This window comes from Carassius carassius, chromosome 28 (assembly GCF_963082965.1).
Source record: "Carassius carassius chromosome 28, fCarCar2.1, whole genome shotgun sequence".
Taxonomy (NCBI): Eukaryota; Metazoa; Chordata; class Actinopteri; order Cypriniformes; family Cyprinidae; genus Carassius; species Carassius carassius.
Window position 1 is genome coordinate 5,834,949 of NC_081782.1, and position 13,047 is coordinate 5,847,995.

Here is a 13,047-nt window from a genome sequence, read left to right on the forward strand (position 1 = left end):
CATTATAATAGCTCAATATACCTCTTCGCTTTCATTTACAAATCCAGAGTCAATGCATTTAAACCTGAACCTGAGGAATCTGAGCTCTCGCTGGCTTTGAGCTCTGATGTCTGCGGGGTTATAGAAAACTTGTCAAAGTCTCCTTTAGCATGATCTCACTCTCCCCAGAGGTGAGAAACACTGGGTTTCCCATCCTTGTTCTTCACGTTTACCTTTGTTCCCTTTACTGTGGAAATTTCCAAGAGGTCCAATTAAGCTTCCCCCCGAATCGTGGCACTTGCGATAACACATTTAAACCTTTTTTTTTTTTTTCAGATCTTTCATCTTGTCTCATCCCCAGCCCACCCTTCCCCCATCCTCTTACGCACATCAAACAATTCTGTGTGTATTTTTGCCACTCCTTCCCCTATTCTTTACCTCGCGCTCTCTTTCGGCAGCATCACTTGGCCACTGAGGCTGGTTGCTGTGGCAACATCTCCCAACGGAGCTGGCTACCTTCCCTGTTACCGTAGCAACTGGTTCCCTGCAGGATTCCAAATGAGCCACTCCATCTCTCTCTCTCTCTCTCTCTCTCTGCTTTCCATAATTGAACTGAAATATGCTTTCCTGGCTGCTTTATATTCAGTAGGTCAAAAATATAGCCCAAAGAACCGATAAATGAGCGCAAAGCATTAGAGCCATTGATATTGTTTGTTTGAATGCTACATCGCTGCCACTTAAGATGGTTAGACACACATTTACATGTGACTGATGTCGCTTCGACACAATGGCTCATGACCTAATTAAACAAGAGCGAGCAACCAAATCAGATAATGTCCAACAATCTCAGAGGTCTAAATGGGTTTGGGGCATTTTACCCCGAATCTCCGCATCTTCGTCATGTCCGATGCTTGGAATAAGGATCTTGCCGTTTTTCTTTTAAAAAGGGAATTAGACTATTAAGTGATGCAGATTGGTTCAAATGGCCTCAGCCTGTTTTCTCTGAGAATGTGAACTATAAGAGCTGGTTTATCATCCCTACTGCAGGATACTAAAATAAGGCTGGTGTGGAGTTATGACTATAAAACTGCATTTTGCCCTTTTAGTTTTAAACAGAAAATTAGCCTTTTAGGTTCCACAGATTGTTCCAAACTGCCTGCTTTTACTCAGAGTGTCTTTACATGTGAAATATACAAGATCCGCTTCATCCTCCCTACCGCAAGACCCTTTAATATTCATATAAATATTCATCACAGACCATTAGCGCGTGATATTACTCATGCCTCAAATTGCAATGTGTAATTGCTGCTATTAGCAGAGATTTAGCTGTGGTGTTAGCATTAGTATTAATGCACAGACTCAGCCCTTATAATTTAAAATTTAACACTTCAGGTTTTTGATTTATATATTTGAATATACAAGATATAGAAGGAGCTGTGCACTTATTTTTAACTACATTTAAAATGATTAAAATCATTTTCATTAAAAACAAAAAGAAAATTGTGTTTAATTTAAATTTAAGTTACAATTATAAAATTACTAAAACTACAATACAAATATATTTTAAAGTTAGAAAAAGTATTAAAAATGCTAAAAGCATGTACTAATATCATTCAGAAATGTACTTTCCTGACACTAATATCTTCCAGAGGAGAAGGAGCATTCTTAAAGGTTGTGACGCAACAGCAATACAGTGCTGCAGCTGTGATGGCAAAAAACAAAAAAACAATTCATCATGGGTTCCCTCAAGGTTTTCCAATGATTTCTCAATGTATGAGTAAATGAGAAAAACAAGGTCTATGATAAATACAGCAGAAATAGATGATACTTGGACATTTTCTGGGTTTTGAATTTACAGCTGCAATACAGCAACACATCTCTTTTCCTAATTGTGATATACATCTGAGTAAAACAGATTATATAAAAATTTAAATATGTACAGTGGGACCTTAATTCTATTCATAGGTTGCTGGTTGTATGGAGGAAAATCTGAATGCAAGATTGAAGTTAATTGTAAAAAGGGGCTGGTTTAAGCAGACTAAATAGCGAGAAGACCAGCATTCATAAGCAAAAAGCAATTCACTGAAAAATCTATTAATATAAGTATTAATATACGCCTGAATGAATCGTTCATTATTAGATCAATAAGATGCATTTAGAAAATAAATTGGGTGAAATTCCATTTCATGCTGACTTTAACAGTAAACACATTAAACAATACTTCTACAGCTTTTATTAATCTTACTTAAATGTGAATTCCAACATTTGTTCAACTAACATTAAAAAAGATTAATAAATGCTGCAATATAGATCACTCATTCATGTCAGCTAATGCATTAACAAACTGTGCTAGATAAATATGAGGTTGAGTAAATCATTCTAATGTCTGTTTTGTACCTGGTTAAAGTCAGGTTGAAATCCGCCATTGTTCATCATCTACATTACACTTTTTGCACTAATGGTTCCGGAGCCAACCATGTCAGATCAGACAATTAAAAAAAAAAAAAAACACAACAAAAAAACTGTCTGTATACAGTATATATACAATGAGCTTCTTCAGACCGAGCCCAGCGGTTTAATACTTTCCCATCTCTGAAAAGAGAAAAATGCTCTGTAATCTGTGCTGAATAGAGAAGCACAGTTCAACAATTCATTCAATTATCTGTGCTTGTGAAACATTTTGATAGCGACAGAACTCATCTCGGCTCACAGTGGCAAGTGTTTACAAATGCCATTTTCTTGCTGTGTCCTTGAGACTTCCTGACAGTGTGAACTATGCCGGCGGTAAAAGATTGTCGAAAAAACACATTGTGTGAAAGATCACACGCCTCGGATAGAGCACAAAGGAAAAATGAATCGCTGCTGTGAAAAGTAAAACATTTTAAAAGTGATGAACAAGCCGAGATAGACCATAATGCTGCAGTGCAATGGTTCGAGGAGAGAAAGGTTGCAGAGAACATTGAGTTCTATTAGAGCTGCTAGATTGGCAGAAGTAGCCTGAGAGACGGAGAGGGACAGACGGAGAATGAGTGAAGTGGGCACAGACGATAAATATTTTATTGCAAAACAAACTGAGATGATGAAAAAAAGAGAGGAAAAACAGCTGCGGGCTGGCTGGGGATGAACACACTGGAGGCAGGAGAGAGAGAAGAGGCGGTGGAATGAGGGACGTTCGAGAACAGGAGAGCGTGACAGAGGCACCCAAGCAGATCCGACAAGCAAGAGTCCGGACCTTTCCGAGGCCCTAAATTATTGATGGAGCTACAGCTACCAGCCATCTTTTTAATATATATATATATATATATATAATGTGCTGAGCCACACACACAACAACGTCTGTGTTTTGGGGTTTGGGTACATAAAAGGGTTGTGCAAAAATCTAAATTGAAGAACTAACACTCTTTCATTTCACAATTCACAGTGAACTGGCCACCTCTTACAAGAAAATGAATAGGACTTAGATTTGGAATGACAGGAAGTGGAATCTATGTAATTGTAATTCAGACAAATGTAACAACAGAAACATGTAACTAATATCCTTTTTTACAATTTAAAAAATGTGTTTCATTCTCGACAAACTTTGCTTTTCTATTTGAAAATTATATAAATGTAAAGTTTAAATGAACTGAAATAATTATATTAATTTTAATTCGTATTCAAATTTGAATGGCATTTCAGCATCCTGTTTGCTAAATCAATTCAGCAACTGAAATTTACTTTAAAAGGCATTCTCGGTTCAATCCTGAATTATGCACAACCCCGGTACATAATAATGGCATCACTCAACTAGAAAAGTCCCCTACTGATGGTGATGGGGCGATTTATACAAGCTGAGATCTGAAGACAAAAAAAAAACAATCCCATCTTGCTCAACAGTGCAGGCAGAACTTATTTCATATCTCACCAGCAGACTCTGTCATCACCGAGACAAAATCTATTCAATAAAACATATCAAACCCTGACTGAGGAACTTCATGATTGATGATGCATCTTTTCAGAACAAACAACATTTTACATTTTCTAAAACAAATGTGAGTGATTTTTACGTATGCAAAAAAATGGTTTTGTTATTCCTTATTGCAGCTGTCATCTTTATAATGAATAATGACATACTGTAGAGGTTTGCCTCTGCATTCCTCTTATGAGATTTGACATGTTGTGTCCAGGTGATACTCAAAAAATAGGCAAAACACCATCATTTGCATAACTTGTTTTGCATTTTACTCTACACAAACAAACAAAAAGCGGTGCCCATAAAAATAAATCGACCTGGCATCTCCACAAGATGCGTTTGATGATGCTTCAGCTCTAACCGACATGTTTCCTGCAGGATTTATTTCACGTGGAGTCTCAGTGGTATGTGCCAACCAGCATTTCTCATGAAGGACTATATATTTTTATTCCACAGAATTCCTCCAAGGTTGCCCTAAATCTGTCTTCGATCTCACAAATCCATCTTATCTTGCCTACAGCTATTTGCCTGCCCCATTTGCTATAAATCTATTATCACTCCCCATTTAGCCCAGTTTGCATTGCACTCTTTCATTTATCCACATTTCGAAACGCTGGTCTAAACTTGCCCATGCAAAACCACTGACATTTACAATAGAAATGCTGTGTTGACTTATACATCTTATCCAGCTTTGAAATACAATCATATGTCAACACCTACATTTTCTGCCAAGTTGATTCATCATCGCGAACGCCATTCCCTGTTGAAATCGGTTTTATATAATATGTGTTCCAAAGACAAGCTTGTGACATCTCTCCCCTGACCGACATCTCCCATCAGGCCATACGTGAGTGCGGATCACTGACAGAGATGAATCGGATCAAGCGAACAAACCCGGGGCCAGCGGGGTTAGGATTTCTCCCAAAGCTAATATCGCTCTATCTTCCTTACACTCTTTCCTCCCTCCCTCAGCTTGCGGTTTCATCTGCCATTACTGTATATTTCTATGTTAGCTCTCTCTCACACACACACACACACACACACACACACACACACACACACACACACACACACACACACACACACACACACACACACACTCTTTTTTATGCTTTCTCTCTTTTTATCCATTTCCCTCCAGTAAAAGTCTAGAACAGTGTTATCAATTTATTGCAGCAGCTCCATAGGCTGTCTGACTAAAGCCTCCTACTGGGAAGCCAAACCTTCAGACTTCATTTTTAGCCTCACAATCTCTGAAAGTTCGAACAGAAGCTACAGCCAATTAGGCTTTTCTCTGGCCAGGCTGAAGACACAGACAGAAACCTGCACTGGCTTTTATTCTCATTCATAGGGTTGCACAATAAAAAAAAATCTGATTAACACAGTTTACGTTAAAAGATTTTTTGCAGCACAGCTACATTTATTATTATCAATTTTGAAAACAGTTGTGCTTAGTATCATCCAAATGATAAGGGTTAGTAAGTCGAAAATCAATATTTGAACAAATTATACACTGAAAACGAAGTGGTCTGTCTGCACAATAAGTGTCTTATTTACAACATTTCTGTGCCTTGTAATGAAAGCATTATATAGAGTTTTCATATTGCTCACATGCACTGTATATTAGTTGCTTCATTGTCTACACTGCAAGCAACAAGCAAGACAGCTAGCAAATGCCTTCTCACCAGTCAGGTGATATTTATTCAGCATTGACTTTTTGTGGGCCTCTGCGAACAAAGCTGGATCATAAGCACCGGTTGCCACTTATTTAAATGTCATTCATGTTCACAACATCTGTAATTCCTTACAAAGCTCAACTACTGCAAACAAATTTAAATAAAAATGCAGAAGGATTTAATGGATGTACGGAGCCCCGCACATAACATGCAAGAAAAAAATAAATAAATTGTGCGCACGATTTGTACTAAAACGTGCACATGATTACTATTGCGTTCCCTCGATTTACTATTGCATTCCCCTCGATTTGCTAAATCGTGCACATGATTTAGCAAATCGAAGGAACAAATTAGTAAATCGTGCGCACAATTTATAAATCAAGTGAACGAAATAGTAAATCGAGGGAACGCAATAGTAATCGTGTGCACATTTTAGTACAGTGAGGGAATGAATTAGTAAATCGTGCACACAATTTAGCCTACAATTTTTTCCTGCATGTCATGTGCGGGGCTCCGTAGGAATGCTATAATCAACGCTTTCGACAACTAGTTAATCAAGGCTGTCTTTTGATTGTTTGTGCACCTGCACACTCATTCAAAAACATGAGGAAATGTATCTTCATTTGCGAATGTATCCATTTGCCTTCATTTATATCTACAAAATCCTGAAATGCATGCAACAGTTGCATTCAGTATGCACTTTTTTTTTCATAGATGATGCATTATAAAGATGCTGGAATTCACCAGCTTGACCCTGGATTTTATAATCAACAAACAAAAGTGATAGTGGCTGCCGAATAAGCCACACTGCTGAATTGGACGTAATCTCATTGGTGAAAGTTAATGGGTTTGAACGGCATCTCTTTTTAATGAGCAGTGTATTTTTCTTTCATAGTCACAGAGCATGTCTCATCTCTGCACTGACAAGGAATACAAAAATGGCGGGAAGGAAAAGAGGAATGATGCACTGAAATGGTGCATTTCATGCCCGTTAGCAATTGCACATGGCGGAGCACAGCACATTGGAAAACATTAGTGAAACCTGATTATCTCCAAGCTCGGAAATTAATTAAACAAGAGAGGGGGAATCTGGTGGAGCTTGCATGCTCCTATCTGTTTCAACAAATCCCCTTACTTTGGGGAGTGCTGAGCATGCTGGGCAATTCAAGCACATCAACACCCAAGGGTCCTTGCTCCCATCCATGGGTCTCTCTTTACCTGATTAACACTGTCTTACTTCTCAAACACCCACTACTAACAATGACTACATAAGGACATCCTGTGGAGCAGTGGTTGCAGTGTAAGCGAAGAAGCACAGGTGCCACTTATCAAGGGCAAAACAGCTTACTTTTGTGTGTGTGTGTGTGTGTGTGTGTCTGCAAAGTCAGTCCTAAAACTGCATTGATAAAGGTTGAAAAAGACCAATAAATCAGTAAATCAATAATATATATTTTCATTCATATTTAATGTTCTATATGGAATTTTAAATCATTAATTCTATAAATGTAATTATTATATTATTAATTATACTAAATAATGTTAATTACAGATTTAAGTTTTTCATATTCATAATTTATATGATTTAACAATTTACTAAACATTAGGCTTTCAATTAAAGAATATGTAAATATTTATCATAATAACAAAACATAACATGCAATTTAATATTTAAAAATATTACATTAATGAATGAAACAATGTATATAATTTATTTAGAAATATTAAATTATATATTAAATATATTAAAAATATATTAAATATAATTTTATTAAAACATTTTAATTATTTATATGATTTCAATTAAGAAGTGATAATCTATATTTAATTATAATTTAATATATAAATTATATTACTAGTCCCTCTTTATATATATATATATATATATATATATATATATATATATATTAGTGCTGTCAAATGATTAATTATGATTAATCACATAAAAAAATAAGTTTTTATTTACACAATATATGTGTATATGTAATACTATGTATATATAAATACACACATATATTTAAGAAAACATCTTACGTTTATATATTAAATATATTTATATATGATATAATATATATGAATATAAAGTATATATATATATATATATATATATATATATACATGTAAATGTATGTAAATATTTTCAAAAAAAATTATGTGTGTCTTTATATATACATAATAAATATACACAGTACACACACTTTTATTTTGGATGTGATTGCGTAATCATGATTGATTAACAGCACTATATATATATATATATATATATATATATCATTTCATGCTTAAAATGTAATGTAAATAAATTAATTTAATAATGTACAAAACTTAATATTTAAAAATGTAATGCAACTTTAATCATATGTTTTATTTATTAAAATGAATATTTATTTACTATAAGTAATAATAAACCAAGTATATAATTTCATATAAAAAAATGCAATATTATAAATGTTTTTGTATTACATTTATTGTTTAATGTGTCATTTTAAAATTTTATACCAATCATGAAAATACACTAAATTATGTTCATTACACCGTATGTAAAACTATATTAATAAAATATACGTAATTTAACAATTTATTAGACATTAGGCTTTTAATGAATGTATAAGAAATCTATCATTTCTGTGGAGCTGTCAGAGCTTTTATTATATTAAATCCTACAAAAAATGAACCAAAAAACACCAAACAGTTAATCGACCACTGTGATAAATGAATCATCCGAGAAGCCTATGATCATTAAAATGCAATGTACATTGTTCCAAAAAAAAAAAAAAAAACCCTCAGTCCACATGTGCTCCATAATTGTGCAGGATCTTCCAATCCTTTGGAACCATTTCATGCTATGTTCCCCGAGGGCCTTCACAGTACAGCTTCATCAGGTCTCAGGTTCCATAATGTGGAGTCTTTCCTCTGCTTCTCGAAATGCAATATCAAAATGTTCTCAGAGGGATCTCACACTCCCAACAAGCTACACAACAGGCCACAGTTCAGCTGTTTCCTCCGTGCATAAACACAGTTCGAAGCACTGCAGCACTCGAAAACCTCTCCAAAAAGCCTGAGAAGAACCTGTGTTTTCTAGCATCAACAAACAACCGCTGCACAACAGTCTAAACATTGCTTTCATGAGGGAAACAACTCCCAGAGAAGATTACGTGAGGTACATCGTAAATTAGAGTGAGGAAAATGCTGCTTTTTTTGTAAACCACATATCCGGGGTGAAATTTTAAGAAGTGGTTTTATTGTGAGCCAAACAGGGGAATCCAGCATCCTCAATCGTGACTGTAAAACCAATGAAGCCAAGACTGATGGTACAACACAACAGAGTTACTGGCAGCAACGGTAATCCCAGTAATGCTCTTACCAGTCCAGCATAATTGAACAATGAAAGATGGGTTTATGGCTAATAAATTTAAGCAATCTGCACTGGTGGTTAATAAATAAAGAAGTATAGTAATCCTCTTAGGATATGACTGTCAACTTTTTGCACGCTCCCACTTTCGAATAACAATGGATGGGATTTGCACTTCATCCAGATTATTTCTAAATGGAATCATGCTCACTGTTTCACACAAGGTGACCCAGAGACTCTCACACTCATCCCTTCAGCTTTCATCTGCCATACAGGTGTATCTGAATAGAGTTACATTGAATCTATTTGAGAATGGATACATGGTTAACCAAAGAAAAACATTGCTACAGCACTGTTGCTAAAGCTATCGTGTGAACATAATAGCATTTTATTCTTCTTATTACTGAGGCTAATTCATGAGACATAAGCAAAATGAATCTCCGTGTAAAATGTTGGTCAAAGCTTTCCTTGGAAATGGTCACTTTGGAATGGAATTTTCTTTCGGATTTAGTTTCTTAGGCTCACCAATGCTAAATACAATCCAAAATACAGTATTGCCAAAAAATATTACAATATAAAATAACAATTTGCTATTTGAATAATATATTTTATAATTTAACATTCCTGTGATAACAAGAAGCATTTATTATTATTAGCAATGTGCTGCTTAATATTTATTAATATTAATTCAGAATTCCTTGATTACTAGAAAATGTTATTTAAAATATTTTGTAACATTAAAAACATATGTATGATCAATTCTAATCAATTTCATGCATAATTCCTTGCTAAAATAAAAGTATAATTTCTTTAAAAAAATCAATCAAAAAAAATCCTACTGACCACAAGCTACATATGTCTTTAAGAAACTGAAAAAAACACTGTTCACATTTGTTCACATAGTTCTTTATGAAGTTATTCCAGAGTATCAATGTTGCTGTTTTAAACACAAAGCACATGGAATCTGAAGGAAATGAATCTGCACACCTGGACATCAGAAGAAGACAAATAAACATCAGAGAGGGGAAATTCATTTCTAAGAACACACAAAAAAAACCTTCTACAATATGTAGTCTGCGCATATACATCATCATTTCCTGTCTGTTTAATATTTTATTAAAAGTGCACAGGCATTGCTAAAGGCACTTCTGCAATAACTCCAAAAACAGACATCAGAAACCTCTCTTATCTAACCTGCTCTACCATGACAGTATGGACACACTGGGACCCTGCACGTTGCAGGTGACAGTGGGTTTCCTAGACACACCCTAAAAACTTGGCCCGATGGCAGCATCTGTGGACCAGCAGCATGAGGTGAGTGCTGACACATTCAGACAGCAGGATAGGGGACAGAGGAAGTCAGCCAGGTCTCCCTCCCTCCTCCGCCTATGTGCTGTTCCAGGTTTTCTAGGCAAGCCACTTATCGATAAACAGACTAACGTGTCAGAAACAGATGAGTATACTGACACACTGTAATTATCAGGTTTTTAGTGTGTAAAGACATTTGCAGATTTATTATAGGTTAAGATTGATAAGTTAAGATTGAATTCCACTGACCTCAATCAAACTGATTGCATTCTGGGATGCAACTTCTTAAAGGGGATTAATATTAAGAGTAGAGCAGTTTCAGGGCTGATTGATTATTGGTAATTGATTATGCTGTCTGAATTACTGAATTAAGTAAAGAAGGAACCAAAGCATGCACATCAATGGCAAAAAATGCTTAAAATGTGGTGTTTAACAAACAAATAAAAAAAAATAAAAATCAGCACACCATACGGTCCAAAAATGCTAAATATTTTAATAACGGACTAATGTTACTTTGTGTGAAGTCCATTATTAAATTATTTTGCATTTTTGGAGCCTATGGTGGATGTGCTGATGTTTGTTTTGTAATGACTGAATTAACAAATTAACAGAATACAACATTTTCTAACATATACAGTGAAAGTATTACCGGTATATTAATTATTTATATTTTTTTACAGCATTAACTTGTTCATACACACAAGCACACACACACACACACACACACACACACACACACACACACACACATATATATATATATATATATATATATATATATATATTTTTTTTACATTTTTCCCTTTATTTATATACTCTCATTGTTAGCTCAAAACATTGATGTTAGAATTGTTAAATGAAATATATGCATGATATTACATTGTAGTATATAATATATAATAAATATATACAATTATTTTATAATATGTAAAATATAAATATAAAATGTTTTTAAGAATTGTATGTAAAATAACATAAAACAATGAAAAATTATACAACACAAATAATATATCATATATAAATATATAGGCCTATAATAATATACAAATGTTAAAAATGTATTGGTTTGAACAGACCAATTAAATGTAAATTATTTTTAGTTAATTGCAATAGCGTTACATTTCTATAGAGCAACTGTTTGCTTCCTGCTGAAGACAAATGCTAAAAATAGTTCACGTTGGACTTTTTTCTAAATCGATACTGATGTCGCAGTCTAAAAAAATTTTTAACCCCCAAAATAGTGTCAATAAAAATCCCTGGATGCAGTGGGGGATTGACAGATCTGTTCTCTTGATCTCACCCTGATTTTTTTTCACAAGAACTGAAAGAGATTTACAGCATTTATATCCTGTCAGGCAGACACAATCCTCTTCCTGCGCAACACTTTATTTCCCCAACATCTGCATGTGGCCAAATCTAGCATTAAATTATATAAAGTCTTTATATAATATACAAATCTGCCCATTATTATTATTATTATTTTTCTCCAACCCTTTCTAAATCCAAAAAGGCTTCAATATCCAATAACAGTTCTCTATCATTATGCAAAAACCCAGAAAAACAAATAAGCGCGGGATGTCAGGCATAAAATGTCTGAGTAACATCATTTTTCCATCTCAGGCCTGGAGGTACAGCAGGCTTCATCAGCACTGCAGGCCGCAGAGGCTGCAGCATATCTAATAGCACTGAATCAACAACCCTCCAGACATCATTCAAGCATCACGGCTGAGAACGTGTCTGCTGTAACAATCTGTCTTCTCCAGCTTCAAACTATTTTATCTGAACGACTACTCAAAATGTCACATTTTACTCATACATTGAATTTTCTCAGGCAAAAAGCCAGTCCAGCTACCAACCAGCAAGTAGAAATGTAAGATTCTTTTACAATCTAAGATGCATGGCAACTCATTCAGTTGCATATCGGACATCTGCAGTCCACTATCAATAAAAGACAGCAATCTCCTCCTCAAAGCAAGTATGCAGTACATACTAAAGATCTAATAGATTAAGCAGTGATACAAATGATTAAACTAAGAAACATCCATTCTGTAATGAAAAAGCTGTGCCCCACCCCACGAAATAAAATATGTTCAGCTAATTTATCTTTCCATTTATCAGGCCCAAATTGTTTTTTTTTTCTCTCAGTCACATATACACGCACACACATGTACACACACAAACGCACAGATAGGATATACACAAACAAACAATCAGAAATCTCATTAGCATCAGATCTGACCCAGAATTGTGTTATTTGTATTTATCGGTTTTTTTTCTAATTGGCTGGAAAGATAATAATAAATAAAAAACAAATCTAAAAAGAGAACAGCCTGGGGAAAAAAAACAGGTTAATGTTAATCTGAAACAAGTAAAAACAAATAATAGGCAAAATAAATATGTAATCCGCGTTCGGATCCTACCTCATCTCTCCAGACGCAATAAGACAATAAAGTCATCATTATTAATGGCGTTTTCTGCCCCATTCTTCTTCCTTCTTTTCTTAATATTTAACTTTGCTGATTTCTTTGGATGTCTATTTGTAACTAATGTAGTTTCTCCAAAAGAAAAACCAACTGGAATGAACTGGTCTGCTACGGGATACGAGCTGGTCTGATCGGAGATATCTCCTGTGTCCGCAGATCTCAGTGTGAACTGACACTTGGCTGCGGCTCCGATCACTAAAACCAACCCTCCTCCGCTCCGGCTGCGCAGAAGGTGTGCGGCCATTTGCTGAAGAACAGCGCCCCCTGCTGGACATCCATTGACAGTCAATGTGAGCGCTA

At 35.0% G+C, this 13,047-nt stretch overlaps 1 protein-coding gene across 1 annotated transcript in view; it reads right to left on the minus strand.

Moving 5' to 3' along the window:
- LOC132107784 (amyloid beta precursor like protein 1-like) overlaps positions 1–12,926 on the minus strand; it is a 49,956-nt gene extending 37,030 nt beyond the window's left edge. Inside the window, exon 1 of the mRNA XM_059513990.1 lies at positions 12,685–12,926. Coding sequence (XP_059369973.1) covers positions 12,685–12,747 — 63 coding nt within the window. The 5' untranslated portion in view covers positions 12,748–12,926. The remainder of the gene's footprint in view (positions 1–12,684) is intronic.
- Between the last annotated feature and the right edge of the window lie 121 nt (positions 12,927–13,047).